Below are 19777 nucleotides of genomic sequence, written 5' to 3'. Positions count from 1 at the left end.
AAACACATAACATGCCAAAACTTACAGGATGTAGCAAAGGCAATGCTCAGAGGGACACGTATAGCTGTAAATGCCTACACTAAAAACGGTGACAGGGATTCAATACAATCTCTACCAAAATCATCTCAGCTTGCTTTTTTTTTGCAAGAAATGGAAAAGCTGATTCTAAAATTCATATAGAAATGCAAGACACACAGAATAGCCAACCTTGAAAATGGAAGAATTTGGAGGACACACAAATCCGAACTACAAAACTTACTATAAGTCTACAATAATCAATGTAGTGTGGCATATGCATGAGGATAAATGTATAGATCAAAGGAACAGAATTGAGGTCCAGAAATAAACCCTTATATTTACAGTCAACTGATTTTCAATAAACATGGCACGATAAATTCAGTGGGGGAAGAACAGTCTTTTTTAACAAACGGAGCTGGGACAACTGAATACACGTGCAAGAGAATGAAGCTGGATTCCTATCAAACATCATGTTCAAAAATTAACTCAAAATGGATAAAGACCTAAAGGTAAGAAATAAAACTCTTAGAAGAAAACATAAGTGTCCAATTTCATGATCTTTGATTAGGCAATGGTTTCTCAAGATGCATATCTGAGATGCATCTGAGAATGCCCAAAAGCATGGGCAACAAAAGAAAAAGGAGATAAATTAATTATCAAAATTTTAAACTTTTGTGTTCAAATACTACCATTAAGGATGTAAAAAACAACTCAGAAAACTGAAGAAAATAGTTTCAAATTATATCAATAAAAAGAGGCTTGTAACCAGAATATATGCAAAAGAAATGATTTCACATTTCTTCAAAGACATGCAAATGGCCAATAACATATAAAAAGATGACCAGAATTATTAGCTATCAGGGAAAAGCAAATCAAAACCACAGTGAGATGCCATTCACATCCACAAAGATGGCTCCAATCAAAAAGATAGACAATAACAAGTGCTGACGAGGACAAAGAGAAATCAGAACCCTCAGTAACTCCTGTTTGGAATGTAAAATAGTACAGCTGCTTTTGAAAACAGTCTGACAGTTCCTCAGAAGCTTAAAAACAGAATTATCACATGAACTAGTAATCTCTCTTTGGTATGTACCTATGAGAAATAAAAATGTGTGATGTATACACAAAATATTGTACACAGATATTTGTAGCAGTATTATTCATAACACAAATATCCTTCTACTTGAGATAAATGAATAAAATGTAGGATATTTATATAATAGAATATTATTAAACTATAAAAAGAATGAAGTACAGATACATGTTACAACATGGATAAACCCTGAAAACATTATTCTAAGTGGAAGAAGTCAGTCACAAAAGATCATATACTATAATTTCATTAATGTGAAATGTTTAGAGCAGATAAATCTATATATAGAGAAAGGCCATAAGTGGTTATCTCGGGCTGCAGAGCTAAGGATAAATGAGGAGTGATTGTTAAAGGTTACAAGGCTTCTTTTGGGGATGATGAAAATGTTCTAAAAGTAATTTTGATAATAGTTGCACAACTCTGCATAAACTAAAAACTATTGGCCTGTACACTTTAAATGGATTAAACGTATGGTATGTGAATTATACACCAAAAGGAAAGAAAGAGAGTTTTCTTACTGACAATGTAATTATATAACTTAGAAAAATCTAGAAAATGTACACATTTTTTGAACTAAGACATTTGGGGAAAATTGTTGAAAAGAAGCTCAAGATAATTCAATAATATTGCTGTCTTCTAGAAATAATTAATTAAAAATATAATTTAAAATATTATTCAGCAAAAAAATATTTAGCATAAAACAATATTTTAATATTAATAGCTAGGAATAAATCTAATAAAAATGAACAGTACCGTTCTAAGAAACTTACAAAACCACATGCCACATTCTTAAATAGCAGGATTATAATTCTTTCAAAATTAATTCATAAATTAGATGATGTTCCAACCTGCTTTCTAACAGAATTTTTCAGTAAAACTAATGAAATGATCCTTAAATATTATTAGATAGTGAAGAGGCACATATAGGGCTCATGACTTACAAAAAGAAGAATAAAGAAGTAGATCACCCTACAAAATAATGAGTAAAATTCTAAAACTACAATACCTAAAACCATGAAAATAACAGGTTTTCCAGAAAGTCCAGAAACAGGAAGTCCAGAAACAAACCCAAACATACCCATGGAAACTTAGAGATGTGAGAGAGACTGAATCAGAAATCAATAAACTACTGAATAAACGGTGTGGAAGACGACACCCAAAAATGAATTCTAAATAGATTAAAAATGTTAGCGTAAGGAATACTTCAGAATATAAGACTTCTAAAACAAAAACATTAGAGAAGGAAATAATAAAAATGACTATAATAATTCACAAATTTTTGAATGTTTAATTCACCTTATTCAAGACTCACTGAACAGAAGGTATGTGTGATATATATATATTTCTAAAAGTATTGCTATCTAGAATAAAGAATGCTTACAAATTAATAAGAAAAGATAAGCACTCTAATAGAAAAAAAAGTCAGAACTGAAAATCACAGTAAATCATAGAATGGACTATTTGAATGGCAAATAAGGAAATGAAATCATCATCAAAAAATCATGCAGCTATGATTAACACAAGGAAGTACCACTTACCCTTATGACACTACCAAATTGCTTAAAGGCTGTAGGGAAGCAGAAACTGATATAAAAATAAGAAAACAAATGTGCCAGAATTCACTTCTCTCAATGGCTCAGTCATTCCCTGATTGTGCACTAACAGAATTACTGTATGTATTTCTTTAAATATCTGCAATGAATAGATTCACACACTCAGAAAGACAAATCCTTAAATAATCAGGCACACGTGCATACACTCACACACACGTAGACACACATATCCATTCTTACTATATTTTAATAGCACTATATATATATATATATATATGTGTATACTTATGTTATATATTTTTCTTAAGCATGTATACATAGAGGAACTATCATATTTACTAGCACTAAAATTTGTCTGAGGCCTTTTCAACAAAATCTATATTAAAAGAGAAACCTGAAATTCGGTGGGAAAAAATGAACAAAAACATTCTCAAGACCAAGAGAAAGCTACAAGAAAATATTATTTTGAAAAAAAACTGATCAAAAAGGATATAAGAATATTATAAAGATTGATTGCACCTTTTATCTTCTATAAAAGTAAAATTTTACGATGAATAAGGCCCTCTCAAGCCAAAGAAACACATATAAAACACATGTGAGTATTTTTTAACTGTTTTGTGCTTTTTTTTTACATAGTTTTTAAAGGACCTGGAAAATACAGTATTAAAACTATATTGCAATGAATCCTAGCTATATTTATAAATTTAATCCCTAACTGCAAAAAGCCAAAATTCATAATTCTAAATATGTTTTTTCAAAACATGTTTTATTTCAAAATGCAACAGCCTTTATTTTTTAATGATTACATTTTAGATAAGTATTTGAAGTCAGTTTCCTGCTTTGCAACATCAATTTTTAAAAAGCTGTGGGTCTTAACTGAAGGAATATAAATTAATGCTAGTCCCCACTGGTGGATATGAATATATAACTTGTTATTTAAAGAAAATAACATGTAATAAACTTCCTATAAGAAGTTAGATCCAAAATAACAGCACAGATTCCATTCTCATTGCATACCTTTATTTTTGCATCAATGCTACACTTTTCTTTTCTCCAATGTGCTTCCTGCTTCCTCAGTTTCTCCAGGTCATTTAGCAGGTCAGCGCAGTGGGTACTTAATTTCTCATTTTTCTCCTTCAGATTTTTTATAACCAGTCTGTTTTGCTCTTCCTTATTCTGTACACACTCCTTAGTGTCCTGTAGAACAGTACCACAGGGGCCGATAAACAAAACAGAATGAAACAAACCAAAAAACAGGTGAGAACTAATCAGCAAATATAAACTGTACAATTTTACCCCCACAGCAGCTTCTATATTTGAAGCTGCTGCCAAGGTCACCTGTATACTTTTATTGGCCTCTTTTCATGCAGGTGGATGGGTCATATTTTTTCACTGGATGACAGCTTTGATGAGTACACATTTGCAAAGAGCCCATTAATTGATCAAGCTGCCTTTGATGCTGTCCCCAGCTATTTTTGAGACCCACACAGACATATCCTCCCAGACCTGGGTTTTATCAATTAATAATGCCAGTCCCATCAGAATCTAATTACAAGAAGCCACATATTCACACTCCTACTTTCTTAGCTCCATTTCCATCATTAACTATTTATCTTAAAGTTATAAAGCTTAGAGTCTTAGCTTTAAAGCATCTTTCTCAGAGTTTCTGCATGTAAGAAAACTGTATGGTACAGCAGGGCCTAAGGCAATTTTTCCTCCAAGCTTGTCACTTTCTGTGCCACAAAGGCTGACAAAGCTTTAAGTAGGACTTCAAAGAAAGTACTGTAAAACTATGTACAAGTCAACACACCTTAACTTCTTGACTTTTATCTTTAAATTTCTTCTGCAAGTCACTGAATTCTTTCCTTAAGAAAGCATTTTCTTCATCTATTGCAACCTTCCGTTTTACAAGGTCATTTATTTCCTGTTTTAGTCCTGATTCTCTCTATGGAAAAAAGCAAAATTACTGATGAGCTGGTATTTCTAAGAAAAAATAATTTTATGTAAAAAGTTTTAGATTTTGACTGATAATATTAGAATTAACTACCTTTCATAATAACATCCATTATCATAATACTCATTTCCTATGACATGCCCAGAGATTTTCAAGTAAAATGTACAAATCTGGTACTGACTTACTAGTTTAAGATGAAGAACCCATTAAAAACTGGATACCAAATATTAAGCCACATACAGAAAGCAAACTTTTTGGATTTCTGTGTGTAATAGGAAAAAAATGAAATTTTACAAAACATTCTAATTAAAGAAAATGCTTATGTAACTAAAATAAGAATTATCCTCTATTTTACTATCATTTGGAAGAAAATATTTTTTAGAGAAACGAATACAGTTTTGTGAAAGCATAAGCAATTTTAAAGAATGAAAAATGGAAAGTCTGCCTTGATACAAAAAGTATCTTGCTATGTAGAAAGAATATTCAGAATATTAAAATTGCCATAATTTTTAACTGAATATTCTTCTCACCTACCAGAGTAAATGCTATCTAATTGGAGGATGTATCCATGACTCAATTCTTAGTTTCCCTCTTCTCAAATCTTTACAGCTTTTCCCTCAGAAAATTTACCCACTCTCTTGGCTTCTGATCTCATCTCTGTCTGAAAGACTACCCAATCCATAATCCAGCCCTGACTCTTTCCCAATCACCAATCCCACATTTCCAGTTTTCTCTAAAATACCTCCATCTGAATTATCTGCTGCCACCTCAAACCAACATGCTAAAACAGACATCCATGTCCTGATATTAACTCTTTACTAAACTTACTCAACTTTTGTCAACCCACTCATTTTTTCAACCAATATTTGAAACTAGTAGCTCTTAAATTTTTTTGCAGTGTTTAATTTAGAATTTCTATTTTATTTAAACATTATTAAATTCATACTTGATATATGCTTTGTTATATTTTACCTTTATTATATATAGTAAAACTACATTATTTTTTAAAATTTTTATTGGAGTATAGTTGATTTATAATGTTGTATAAGTTTCTGCTGCACAGTAAAGTGAATCAGTTATACACACACATATATCCACTCTTTTTTGTACTCTTTCTCCATATATGCCATTGTAGAGTATTAAGTACAGCTCCCTGTGCTATACAGTAGATTCTTATCAGTTATCTATTTTATATATAGTAGTGTATGTATGAAACTTTTATTTCATCTCTGTGTATACTGGGTCATGAAGTAAAATGTATTTTTTTCAGTGTGGGGATCACATTAATAAAACATTGCTTTTGATTATTTATATTAAGAGGTGGCATTACTAGTTCATAGGTTATATGCACTTCAAGAGTTCTCATAGTTCCACATGTGCACCAACATGACGCTCAAGCTTGGTAAGTTTTTACAAATGAGATATAAATGGTACCTCATATTACTTTTAATTTTTATTTCCTATTTTAATTATTAGGGCATATCAAAATGTGTTTGACATCAATCAAACAGCATAAAAACAGATGCATAACATGGCCCATCCACAATTCACAGCCTATTTTTCCTTTCTCATCTAAGTCTCAGCCTCCTTCAATATTCAATTTCTACCTCCTTAATGAAGCCTTCCCCAGCTATCACAGTAATTTCTGCTATTTCTAAATTTCTGTATTGCCTACATTATTCATTTGACACATAACAAATTACCTAGTCTTACTGATTATCTATGTACACATACTATCTCCCAAACTAGATTATAGTAAATGTTTATGAATGAGACTGACACTGAATGATAAATTCAATCATATGAACACTAAGACTGAAATACCTACAGGCCTATCCTTTCAAAGGAGAACTGACAAAAATTGAGCATCCTCACCTATTCTGGAGACTATCAGGAAGGTGCGACACTAGATCAAATGATTTAAGGTTCAGAAGGGTTTGCCCAATAATGTGAACTAAACTTAACTTGACAATATAAATGACACCAATAGCAAGCCCTTTCATGAAAATTACTTAATATATTAAAATGTTGGCATTTGAGTGAATTTAGTAATCCACAGGACAAATATAGACTTAATTTCTAAATAAAAACACAAAATACAGTGGGAACTTAGTTAACCAAAACTATCAAATTTTGATAATTAGTTTAAAAATTGGTATTATATATTATAATCATTAAAGTAATAAGTTAGACAAAGATGTACTCCCAACGGAAGAGGACTGATAAACTCTCAAAGATCTGTTAAATTTTGTATAACTCCAAACATTTTCCTGATAAAATATACCCTCAATGATCTAGTTTCTATAATGAAAGCACAGGTATATATAGTTACAGTTCATTTATTTTGTTTTCTTTTTTACTGAGGTATAGTTGATTTATAATAAATTATATAAGTTTCAGGTGTATAACATGATTCACAATTTTTAAAAGTTATACTCCATTTATAGTTATTATTCAAAATGGCTATATTCCCTGTGCTGTACAATATATCCTTTTAGCTTATTTATATTATACATAGTGGTTTGTACCTCTTAATCCCCTACACCTATCTTGTCCCTTCCCCTTTTCCTCTCCCCACTGGTAACCACTTGTTTGTTCTACGTGAGTCTGTTTCTTTTTTGTTATATTCATTAGTTTGTTTTATTGTTCAGATTCCACATATAAGTGATATCAAATATTATTTGTCTTTCTCTGACTTACTTCACTAAGCATAATACCCTCTAAGTCCTAAATTTAGCTTCATGAAACCTTTTCAAACAAACTTTTCTGGATACAGTAGAGTACATTCTTAATGGTCTGCCTTGAGTTAATATTAAAATAGCAAATAGAACTCAGAGGAACCATAAAGCATAAAGAGTGACAAGAGGAAGTATGTCTGAAACAAATAATTTATTATGGATAAGCCATGGAATGAATAATTCAAATCATGGTCAAAAGAAGTCTACAGAGTAAGAAGAAAATGATCGTGAATATGAAGCATTTTCGAAAAAAAGTGGGGTGTGGCAGCAGTGGCACAGAAGACCTAAAACTGTAGGAGGCAATACTTGAGCATAGTTAATATATTATTTATATGACCTACTTTCAAATGCACATAAAAATTTTAATAAAAAAACAGAAAAGTAATGAAACCACAACAACTAAAACAATGGTAAATGGAGAAAGGGGAAGGGGTGAGAAATTAAATGTAAATGAGAACCAAAACTTATCTATGAGCTTCCTAGAAGGTAAGGAAAAAGAGAAATATAATGTTTAAAAAAATCATCTAATTGAATACAATACACTCGGTTATTAGCAGAGTCATGTTATCTAATATAATACTTAATGGAGAAATTTATTACAATATTTACTTTATAACTAACAGCAACAAAGGTAAAGCGTAGTCTTACCAAAAGAAGATATATGGCAATTTTTACACTATTATCAATAAAATATGTTATATTATTAGATTGTTCTATGAAAGATTTCCTGCAACTAGTTAAAAAAAATGTGTGTGTGACTTTCTTCTAGTTTGACTAGAAACATAGTTAAGATTTAAATAAACTAAAGGAATCATCATTCTTAACTGTTCCTCTATTCCACAGACTACAAGTTTAGAAAAGTAATGGCTATTGAACATTACTCAGTGGAAAAACAAAAACATAATGGAGGGACTTCTGGCTTCCAATCCAGGATGTAGGAACTTGGAAGTTGTCTCTCCTTTTCACACAACATGAAAAAAGCTGAGCAAACTGAAAATCAACACCTCTTCCTAGAGTCATCAGAGAACTGAGGTCATAGGGCAAATTGCTGTTCCCAAAACTAGAGAGACAGGCAGATACAGAGAATGACAATTTAGCAGAGCAAAAACCCAGAAGAAAGGAAGCTCCATGGAAACCAGTAACAGGGTAGGAAAATCAAATTTGCAATTAACAAATTACTGGAGGATCAGTGTGGACATATTTGAGAGTTAAAATGTCTGGGAGGGCCCGGTCTAGAGGAGTTCCCATAATTTCGTGAATTCTACACAGAGGAGCACAATCAGATTGTCACTGTGAAGATCAGAGAAAAGTCCCTTCCTGCTTTCTGTGGGAGGAGAGGGAACACAGACATTTAAAAATATGCCCTAGCGGGGAGGAGTCAAGATGGCAGAATAGGAGGATGCAGAATTCGTTGCTCCTCGCAAGTACATCAAGAATACATCTACAAATAGAACAATTCTCATAGAGCACCTGCTGAACATTAGCAGAAGACTTTGGAACCTAAAAGGACAAGAAAAATCCCCTCACAACTGGATAAGATGAAAGAAAGAAAAAAAAAGAAAAGGGGAATCAAAAATGGGACTAGCACCCCTGGCGGGAAGCTGAAGGTGAGGAGAGGTCCCTGCAACTCAGAAATTCTAACTCCCTCATGGTGGGGAAATCAGCTGGGAAAGAAAAGGACCTTCGGGGGAATCAAAGGAGAACACAGCCATTGGTCAGTAGAAGGCAGGACAAAGTAAGAACTGCACACATGGTCTACACCACAGCTCTGTGCATTCCAGCCTGAGTCATGAGTCACCTCTTGCAAACAAGGTCTGGGTGCTGGAAAATGGGGTTTGGAGTGAGGACCCAGGGAGGGGACAGCTGTTGGCTACAAAAAGACAGCCTGAAGGGACAGAAGTAAGGAGCTCTACAACCAGGAGAGTTTGTGGGAAAAGTTCCAGACACCATAGAAGCAAGGCGTCACTCTTGAGTGGTATGCAAAGGGTGGGGCCACCATTACAACACCTTTGCAGCCGGCTTCTGCCTCCCCGGGCACAGCAGAGGGGACAGGAATGAGGGAAGCACAGCCAGGAATGCCCCTAGAGGAAGCGTGGTCTGCCTGGAAGGTGAAGTGCCATTGCTGAGTGGTGCATGGGGGCGGGGCAAGGCAGCCACCACCCTCACACGCCAGCTCCTGCATCCATGGGTACTGGGAGGGGGACTCCCACCAGAGCCAGTGCGCCACAGTCTGTTGCAACCGCCTGCTGGTCCCGGCTGCCGCAGGTAACTCGCACACACCCCAATTGTGGCCGCCCCCCCAACTGTAACCGCCGTACCCCTCCCTGGCCTGAATAAGTGTGACCCAATCAGCTGCTGCTTCCACTCCCTCTTGCCTGGGCAAAGAAGGAAGGTGGCGCACATGCAGAGAAGGGATCAAAACCGAAGCTGAGCCCCAGGGACAGTGCAACTAAGGAACAGGAACGGAAATCTTTCCATGCAGTTGCAGAAGCTGCAGATTAAATCCCCAAGATCGGGTTGGTAAATCTTGCATCTGTGAGATACCTGAATAGATGAATGTTCCAACAATTGAGTTCAGTATAGCCTTCACAGCAGTGGACTTTGAGGGCAAGTACACCGGAGAGTCAGGCCAGGTCAGACTATGAGCTGACCCCACAGTGCCCACAGCAGGTGTAGAGACGTATGCAGAGGTATTGGAAGGCCTCCCTGGGAGGCGGGGATTGGCTATGGCTCACTGTGGGAGCAAGGACACTGAGAGAGGATGCCCCAAGCAAATATATTTATTACTGTTATGCTTTTATTGTTTGTTTCATTCTGTTCAGTTGTTGGTATTGTTGCTTTAATTATTTTTTATCTTTTATTCTTATTTTTTTAATATATATATTTTTAATTTTTCTATTTTTATTTTACTTTTTGGTTGTTTTGGGGTTTTTCTCTGGTTTTGGTTCTTTGATTTTTGTTTTATTTTATTTTAATTGCTTTCATGTATATATTTTATGTTTTCTTCACTTTTTTGCTTGCTTCCTTTCTGTTTTATTTTTCAGTTTTTGTTATTACTTTAGTCCATATTGATTTCTCTCATTTTTGAATTCTTTTGTTTGTTTGTTCTCTTATTTTTTTTCTGTGTGTGTGTTGTGTTGTTGTTGCTGCTGTTCGTTTGCTTTTGTTTTTGCTATTTGTCTTAGGCTTTATTCCTCTGTTAGTTTTCTTTACTTTTTGGGTTTTTTTCTTTCCTTTTTTTTCTTCTTTCTCTGGTCACACTGTGCAGCTTCCAAGGTCTTGGTTCCCCGGCCAGGGGTCAGGCCTGGGCCTCCGTGGTGTGAGCACAGAGTCCAGCATGCTGGACCACCAGAGAATTCCCAGGACCAGGGAATATTAATTGGAGTACGCTTTGCTGGAGGTATCCATATCAACACCAAGACCTGGCTCCACCCAACTGCCTGCAGGCTCCAGTGCTGGACACCTCACACCAAACAACCAGCAAGACATGAACACAGCCCCACCCGTCCACAGACAGGTTGCTTAAAGTCATACTAAGCTCACAGACTCCCCAAAACACATGACCTGATGCAGGCCTGCCATTAGAGGCAAAACACTCAGATCCACCCACCAGAGCGTTAAGCACCAGTCCCTCCCACCAGGACACCTACACAAGCCCCTGGACCAACATCACTCACCAGAGGGCAGACCACAGAAGCAAGAGGAACCACAACCCTGCAGCCCACAGAAAGGAGACCATAAACAAAGCAGGTTAGACAAAATGAGATGACAGAGAAATATGCTGCAGATGAAGGAGCAAGGTAAAATCCCACAAAACCAAACAGATGAAGAGGAAATAGGTAATCTACCCAAGAAATAATTCAGAGTAATGATAGTAAAGATGATCCAAGATCTCAGAAACAAAATGGAGGCATGGATCAAGAAGATAAAAGAAATATTTAACAAGGACCTAGAAGAACCAAAGAACAAACAATCAGTAATGAACAGCACAATAACTGAAATGAAAAATACCCTAGAAGGAATCAATAGCAGAAAAACTGAGGCAGAAGAACAGATAAGTGACCTGTAAGACAGAATGGTAGAAATAACTGATGCAGAGCAGAATAAAGAAAAAAGAATGAAAAGAAATGAGGACAGTCTCAGAGACCTCTGGGACACGAAATGCACCAATATTTGAATTATAGGGGTCCCAGAAGAAGAAGAAGAGAAAGGGAAAGGGCCTAAGAAAATATCTGAACAGATTATACTCAAGAACTTCCCTAACATGGGAAAGGAAATAGCCACCCAAGTCCAGGAAGCACAAAGAGTCCCATACAGGATAAATCCAAGGAAAAACATGCCAAGACACATGTTATCAAGCTAAAAAAAATTAAATACGAAGAAAAAATATTAAAAGCAGCAAGGGAAAAGCAACAAATAAACTACAAGGGAATCCCCATAAGGTTATCAGCTCATTTTTCAGCAGAAACACTGCAGTCAAAAAGGAGTGGCAGGACATATTTAAAGTGATGAAAGGGGAAAACCTACAACCAAGACTACTCTACCCAGCATGGATCTGATCCAGATTTAATGGAGAAATCAAAAGCTTTACAGACAAGCAAAAGCTAAGAGAATTCAGCACCACCAAACCAGCTCTATAACAAATGCTAAAGGAACTCTCTAGGCAGGAAACACAAGAGAAGAAAAAGACCTACAAAAACAAAACAATTAAGAAAATGGTAATAGGAATATACATATCGATAATTACCTTGAATGTACATATATATCGATAATTACCTTGAATGTAAATGGATTAAATGCTCCAACCAAAAGACAAAGACTGGCTGAATGGACACAATAACAAGACCCGTGTATATGCTGTCTACAAGAGACCCACTTCAGACCTAGGGACACATACAGACTGAAAGTAAGGGGATGGAAAAAGATATTCCATGCAAATGGGAATCATAAGAAAGCTGGAGTAGCAATACTCATACCACACAAGATAGACTTTATTATCTTCTTTCATTTTATTTTTTGGCTGTGCTGGGTATTACTTGCAGCAGGCAAGATCTTCGTTGCAGCATGCAGTATATTTAATTGCAGTACACGCGCTCTTCATTGCAGCATGCAGGCTTCTTTCTAGTTGTGGCACGCAGACTTCTCTCTAGCTGTGGTACATGGGCTCCAGGGCACGTGGGCTCTGTACTTGTGGCACGCAGGCTCTGCAGTTGAGGCGTCCAAGCTCAATATTTAAAGCACGCGGGCTTAGTTACCCCACGGCATGTGGGATCTTAGTTCCCCAACCAGGGATTAAACCTGCATCCCCTGCATTGGAAGGTGGATTTTCTACCACTGGACCACCAGGGAAGCCCGAAGAGAGACTTTAAAATAAAGACTATTACAAGAGAAAAGGAAGGACACTACATAGTGATAAAGGGATCAATCCAAGAAAAAGATATAAGAATTGTAAATATTTATGCACCCAACTTAGGAGTACCTCGATACATAAGGTAAATGCTAACAGCCATAAAAGGGGAATTTGACAGTAACACAATAATAGTGGGGGACGTTAACACTCCACTTACACCAATGGACAGATCAGCGAGACAGAAAATTAATAAGGAAACACAAGACTTAAATGACACATCAGACCAGATAGACTTAACTGACATTTATAGTACATCCCATCCGAAAGCAGCAGAATACACTTTCTTCTCAAGTGCACACAAAACATTCTCCAGGAGAGATCACATCCTGGCTCATAAATCAAGTCTCAGGAAATTTAAGAAAACTGAAATCGTATCAAGCATCTTTTCCAACCATAACACTATGAGATCAGAAATCAATTACAGGGAAAAAAATGTAAAAACCATAAACACATGGAAGCTAAACAATATGCAACTGAATAACCAAGAGATCACTGAATAAATTAAAGAGAAAATCAGAAAATAATAAGAAACAAATGACAACAAAAACATGACAACCCAAGACTTATGGGATGGAGCAAAAGCAGTTCTAGGATGGAAGTTTATAGCAATACAATCTTACCTCAAGAAACAAGAAAAATCTCAAATAAACAACCTAACCTTACATCTAGAGCAACTAGAGAAAGAAGAACAAACAAAACCCAAAGTTAGTAGAATGAAAGAAATCATAAATACCATAGCAGAAATAAATGAAATAGAAAGGAAGGAAACAATAGCAAAAATCAATAAAACTAAAAGCTGGTTCTCTGAAAAGTAAACAAAATTGAAAAACCTTTAGCCAGATTCCACAAGAAAAAAGGGAGAGGACTCAAATCAATAAAATTAGAAATGAAAAAGGAGAAGTTACAGCTGACACCGCAGAAATACAAAGGATCATAAGAGACTACTACAAGCAACTATATGCCAATAGAATGGACAACATGGAAAAAATGGACAAATTCTTAGAAAAGGACTCCCTCCCAGGACTGAGCCAGGAAGAAATAGAAAACATAAACAGATAAATCACAAGTAATGAAATTGAAACTGTGATTAAAAATCTTCCAACCAACAGAACTCCAGAACCAGAAGCCTTCACAGGCGAATTCTAACAAACATTTAGGGAAGAGCTAACACCTATTCTTCCCAAACTCTTGCAAAAATTGCAGAGGGTAGAACACTCCCAAACTCATTCTACAAGGCCACCATCACCCTGATACCAAAACCAGACAAAGATATCACAAAAAGATAACTATAGGCCAATATCACTGATGAACAAAGACACAAAAATCCTCAATGAAATACTAGCAAAATGAATCCAACAACACATAAAAAGGATCAAACACCATGATCAAGTGGGGTTTATCCCAGGGATGCAAGGATTCTTCAATAAACACAAATCAATGTGATATACCATATTAACAAACTGAAGAACAAAAACCATATGACCATCTCAACAGATGCTGAAAAGGCTTCTGACAAAATTCAACACACATTTATGATAAAAAAAACTCTCCAGAAAGTGGGCATAGAGGGACTCTACCTCAACATAATAAAGCTCATATACGACAAACCCACACCCAACATTATTCTCAATGGTGAAAAACCGAAAACATTTCCTCTAAGATCAGGAACAAGACAAGGGTGCCCACTCTCACCACTATTTATTCAACATAGTTTTGGAAGTCTCAGCCATGGAAATGAGAGAAGAAAAAGAAATAAAAGAAATTCAAAGTGGAAAAGAAGAAGTAAAACTGTCACCATTTACAGATGATATGATACTATATATAGAAAATCATAAAGATGCCACCAGAAAACTACTAGAGCTAATCAATGCATTTGGTAAAGTAGCAGGATACAAAATTAATGCACAGAAATCTCTGGCATTCCTATACACTAATGATGAAAAATCTGAAAGAGAAATTAAGGAAACACTCCCATTTACCATTGCAACAAAAAGAATAAAATATCTAGGAATAAACCTACCTAGGGAGACAAAAGACCTGTATGCAGAAAACTATAAGACACTGATGAAAGAAATTAAAGATGATACAAACAGATGGAGAGATATACCATGTTCTTGGATTGGAAGAATCAACATTGTGAAAATGACTATACTACCCAAAGCAATCTACAGATTCAATGCAATCCCTATCAAACTACCACTGGCATTTTTCACAGAACTAGAACAAAAAATTCTACAATTTTTATGGAAACACAAAGACCCCGAAGAGCCAAATCAATCTTGAGAAAGAAAAATGGAGGTGGAGGAATCAGGTTCCCTGACTTCAGACTATACACAAAGCTACAGTAATCAAGACAACATGGTACTGGCACAAAAACAGAAATATAGATCAATGGAACAGGATAGAAAGCCCAGAGATTAAATCCACGCACCTATGGTCAACTAGTCTATGACAAAGGACGCAAGGATACACAATGGAGAAAAGACAGTCTCTTCAATAAGTGGTGCTAAGAAAACTGGACAGCTACATGTAAAAGAATGAAATTAGAACACTTCCTAACACCCTACAAAAGAAAAAAAAATTCAAAATGGATTAAAGACCTAAATGTAAGACTGGACACTATAAAACTCTCAGAGGAAAACAAAGGCAGAACACTCTGTGACATAAATCATAGCAAGATCTTTTTTGACCCACCTCCTAGAGTAATGGAAATATAAACAAAAATAAACAAATGGGACCTAATGAAACTTAAAAGCTTTTGCACAGCAAAGGAAACCATAAACAAGACGAAAAGACAACCCTCAGAATGGGAGAAAATATTTGCAAAGGAAGCAACTGACAAAGGATTAATCTCCAAACTATACATGCAACTCATGGAGCTCAAGATCAAAAAAAGAAAAAACCCAATAAAAAAAATGGATGGAAGACCCAAATAGACATTTCTCCAAAGAAGACATACATATGGCCAACAGACACATGAAAAGATGCTCAACATCACTAATTATTAGAGAAATGCAAATCAAAACTACAATGAGGTATCACCTCACACCAGTCAGAATGGCCATCATCAAAAAATCTATAAACAGTAAATGCTGGAGAGGGTGTGGAGAAAAGGGAACCTTCATGCACTCTTAGTAGGAATGTAAACTGATACAGCCACTATGGAGAACAGTATGGAGGTTCCTCAAAAAAGTAAAACTAGAACTACCATACGACCCAGCAATCCCACTACTGGGCATATACCCTGAGAAAATCATAATTCAAAAAGACACATGCACCCCAATGTTCATTACAGCACTGTTTACAAAAGCCAGGACATGGAAGCAACCTAAATGTCTATCAACAGAGTAGTGGATAAAGAAGATGTGGTATATAGATATACCATGGAATATTACTCAGCCATAAAAAGGAACAAAACTGGGTCATTTGCAGAGACATGGTTGGACCTAGAGAGCGTCATATAGAGTGAAGAAAGTCATTAAGAGAAAAACAAACATCGTACATTAAGACATACATGTGGAATCTAGAAAAATGTCACAGATTATCTTATTTGCAAAGCTGAAAGAGAGACAGAGACGTAGAGAACAAATGTATGGATACCAAGGAAGAAAGGGTGGGGGTGGGAGGAACTGGGAGATTCAGATTGACATATATACACAATTGATACTATGTGTAGAATTGATAACTAATGAGAACATACTGTATCACACAGGGAACTCTACTTTATGCACTGCGGTAACCTAAATGGGAAGGAAATCCAAAAAAGAGGGGATATATATATATAAGTACAGCTGATTTATTTTGCTGTACAGTACAAACTAACACAACATTGTAAAGCAACTATGCTCCAATAAAAACTAATTTAAAAATAAAATAAAATAAAATTTCCCCTAAGTATATATTTCTTAACAAGGCCTCTCCTCAAGAGAAATTATTTTACCAAAGCCTGCTGGGATTTTACCAGAAACTAACCAACCCCCAGGGTGTAAAAACCCAACTCCAAAACCCTCTAGCCTTCCAATCTTTCCTAAGGGAGAAAAAACTGAGAAGCACTTGTGAAGGTCAGAGCCTAGGGGCACAAGCTCACTAAAAGACTGAGACCTAAACATAAGACTATGGAATACTTCCCCTCCCCAGACACCTCACAATAGGTTTCATCAATAGGGCTTCGGTATAATAAAAAGGTAATACAACTGAAAGACCTTTGTGTTTCAGATGATATCTAAGAAGTCTCTCAAGAAAACAAAATAGATAAACAGCCAGACTCATCAAGAAAAAAAGGGAGAAGATTCAAATCAATAGAATTAGAAATGAAAAAGAAGAAGTAAAAACTGACACTGCAGAAATACAAAAGATCATGAGTGATTACTACAAGCAACTACATGCCAATAAAATGGACAACCTGGAAGAAATGGACAAATTCTTAGAAAAACACAACCTGCCAAGAATGAATCAAGAAGAAATAGAAAATATGAACAGACCAATCACAAGCACTGAAATTAAAACTGTGATTAAAAATCTTCCAACAAACAAAGGCCCAGGACCAGATGGCTTCACAGGCGAATTCTATCAAACATTTAGAGAAGAGCTAACACCTATCCTTCTCAAACTCTTCCAAAAAATAGCAGAGGGAGGAACCCTCCCAAATTCATTGTACGAGGCCACCATCACCTTGATACCAAAACCAGACAAGGATGTCACAAAGAAAGAAAACTACAGGCCAATATCACTGATGAACATAGATGCAAAAATCCTCAACAAAATACTAGCAAACAGAATCCAACAGCACATTAAAAGGATCATACACCATGATCAAGTGGGGTTTCTTCCAGGAATGCAAGGATTCTTCAATATACGCAAATCAATCAATGTAATAAACCATATTAACCAACTGAAGGAGAAAAACCATATGATCATCTCAATAGATGCAGAGAAAGCTTTCGACAAAATTCAACACCCATTTATGATAAAAACCCTGCAGAAAGTAGACATAGAGGGAACTTTCCTCAACATAATAAAGGCCATATATGAAAAACCCAGAGCCAATATCGTCCTCAGTGGTGAAAAACTGAAACCATTTCCACTAAGATCAGGAACAAGACAAGGTTGCCCACTCTCACCACTCTTATTCAACGTAGTTTTGGAAGTTCTAGCCACAGCAATCAGAGAAGAAAAAGAAATAAAAGGAATCCAAATCGGAAAAGAAGAAGTAAAGCTGTCACTGTTTGCAGATTACATGATACTATACATAGAGAATCCTAAAGATGCTACCAGAAAACTATTAGAGCTAATCAATGCATTTGGTAAAGTAGCAGGATCCAAAATTAATGCACAGAAATCTCTGGCATTCCTACACACTAATGATGAAAAATCTGAAAGTGAAATCAAGAAAACACTCCCATTTACCACTGCAACAAAAAGAATAAAATATCTAGGAATAAACCTACCTAAGGAGAAAAAAGACCTGTATGTAGAAAATTATAAGACACTGATGAAAGAAATTAAAGATGATACAAATAGATGGAGAGATATACCATGTTCTTGGATTGGAAGAATCAACATTGTGAAAATGATTCTACTACCCAAAGCAATCTACAGATTCAATGCAATCCCTATCAAACTACCACCGGCATTTTTCACAGAACTAGAACAAAAACTTTCACAATTTGTATGGAAACACAAAAGACTCCGAATAGCCAAAGCAATATTGAGAACGAAAAATGGAGCTGGAGGAATCAGGCTCCCTGACTTCAGACTATACTACAAAGCTACAGTAATCAAGACAGTATGGTACTTGCACAAAAACAGAAAGACAGATCAATGGAACAGGATAGAAAGCCCAGAGATAAACCCACACACATATGGTCACCTTATCTTTGATAAAGGAGGCAGGAATGTACAGTGGAGAAAGGACAGCTTCTTCAATAAGTGGTGCTGGAAAAACTGGACAGGTACATGTAAAAGTATGAGATTAGATCACTCCCTAACACCATACACAAAAGTAAGCTCAAAATGGATTAAAGACCTAAATGTAAGGCCAGAAACTATCAAACTCTTAGAGGAAAACACAGGCAGAAAGAACACTCTACGACATAAATCACAGCAAGATCCTTTTTGACCCACCTCCTAGAGAAATGGAAATAAAAACAAAAATAAACAAATGGGACCTAATGAAACTTCAAAGCTTTTGCACAGCAAAGGAAACCATAAACAAGACTAAAAGACAACCCTCAGAATGGGAGAAAATATTTGCAAATGAAGCAACTGACAAAGGATTAATTTCCAAAATTTACAAGCAGCTCGTGAAGCTCAATAACAAAAAAACAAACAACCCAATCCAAAAATGGGCAGAAGACGTAAATAGACATTTCTCCAAAGAAGATATACAGACTGCCAACAAACACATGAAAGAATGCTCAACATCATTAATCATTAGAGAAATGCAAATCAAAACTACAATGAGATATCATCTCACACCAGTCAGAATGGCCATCATCAAAAAATCTAGAAACAATAAATGCTGGAGAGGGTGTGGAGAAAAGGGAACCCTCTTGCACTGCTGGTGGGAATGTGATTGGTTCAGCCACTATGGAGAACAGTATGGAGGTTCCTTAAAAAACTAAAAATTGAACTACCATATGACCCAGCAATCCCACTACCCGCATATACCCTGAGAAAACCATAATTCAAAAAGAGTCACGCACCAAAATGTTCACTGCAGCTCTATTTACAATAGGCCGGAGACGGAAACAACCTAAGTGCCCATCATCAGATGAATGGATAAAGAAGATGTGGCACATATATACAATGGAATATTACTAAGCCATAAAAAGAAACAAAATTGAGCTATTTGTAATGAGGTGGATAGACCTAGATTCTGTCATACAGAGTGAAGTAAGTCAGAAAGAGAAAGACAAATACCATATGCTAACTCATATATATGGAATTTAAGAAAAAAAATGTCATGAAGAACCTAGGGGTAAGACAGGAATGACGACACAGACCTACTAG

The 19777-nt window shown here is 35.8% G+C and overlaps 1 protein-coding gene across 3 annotated transcripts in view; it reads right to left on the bottom strand.

Annotated features, from left to right (window-relative positions):
- Positions 1-19777, bottom strand: part of CNTLN (centlein) — a 179618-nt gene that overhangs the window by 72493 nt on the left and 87348 nt on the right. For all 3 annotated transcript variants that reach the window (XM_069540774.1, XM_069540775.1, XM_069540776.1), the window contains exons 4-5: positions 4475-4609; positions 3682-3861 (exon numbers count right to left, since the gene is read on the bottom strand). In XM_069540774.1, the coding sequence (XP_069396875.1) occupies positions 3682-3861; positions 4475-4609 (315 nt within the window). The remainder of the gene's footprint in view (positions 1-3681; positions 3862-4474; positions 4610-19777) is intronic.

Source organism: Delphinus delphis, chromosome 6 (assembly GCF_949987515.2).
Source record: "Delphinus delphis chromosome 6, mDelDel1.2, whole genome shotgun sequence".
NCBI lineage: Eukaryota > Metazoa > Chordata > Mammalia > Artiodactyla > Delphinidae > Delphinus > Delphinus delphis.
Note: the sequence above shows the minus strand (reverse complement) of the source record. Positions and strands in the feature narration are given on the sequence as shown.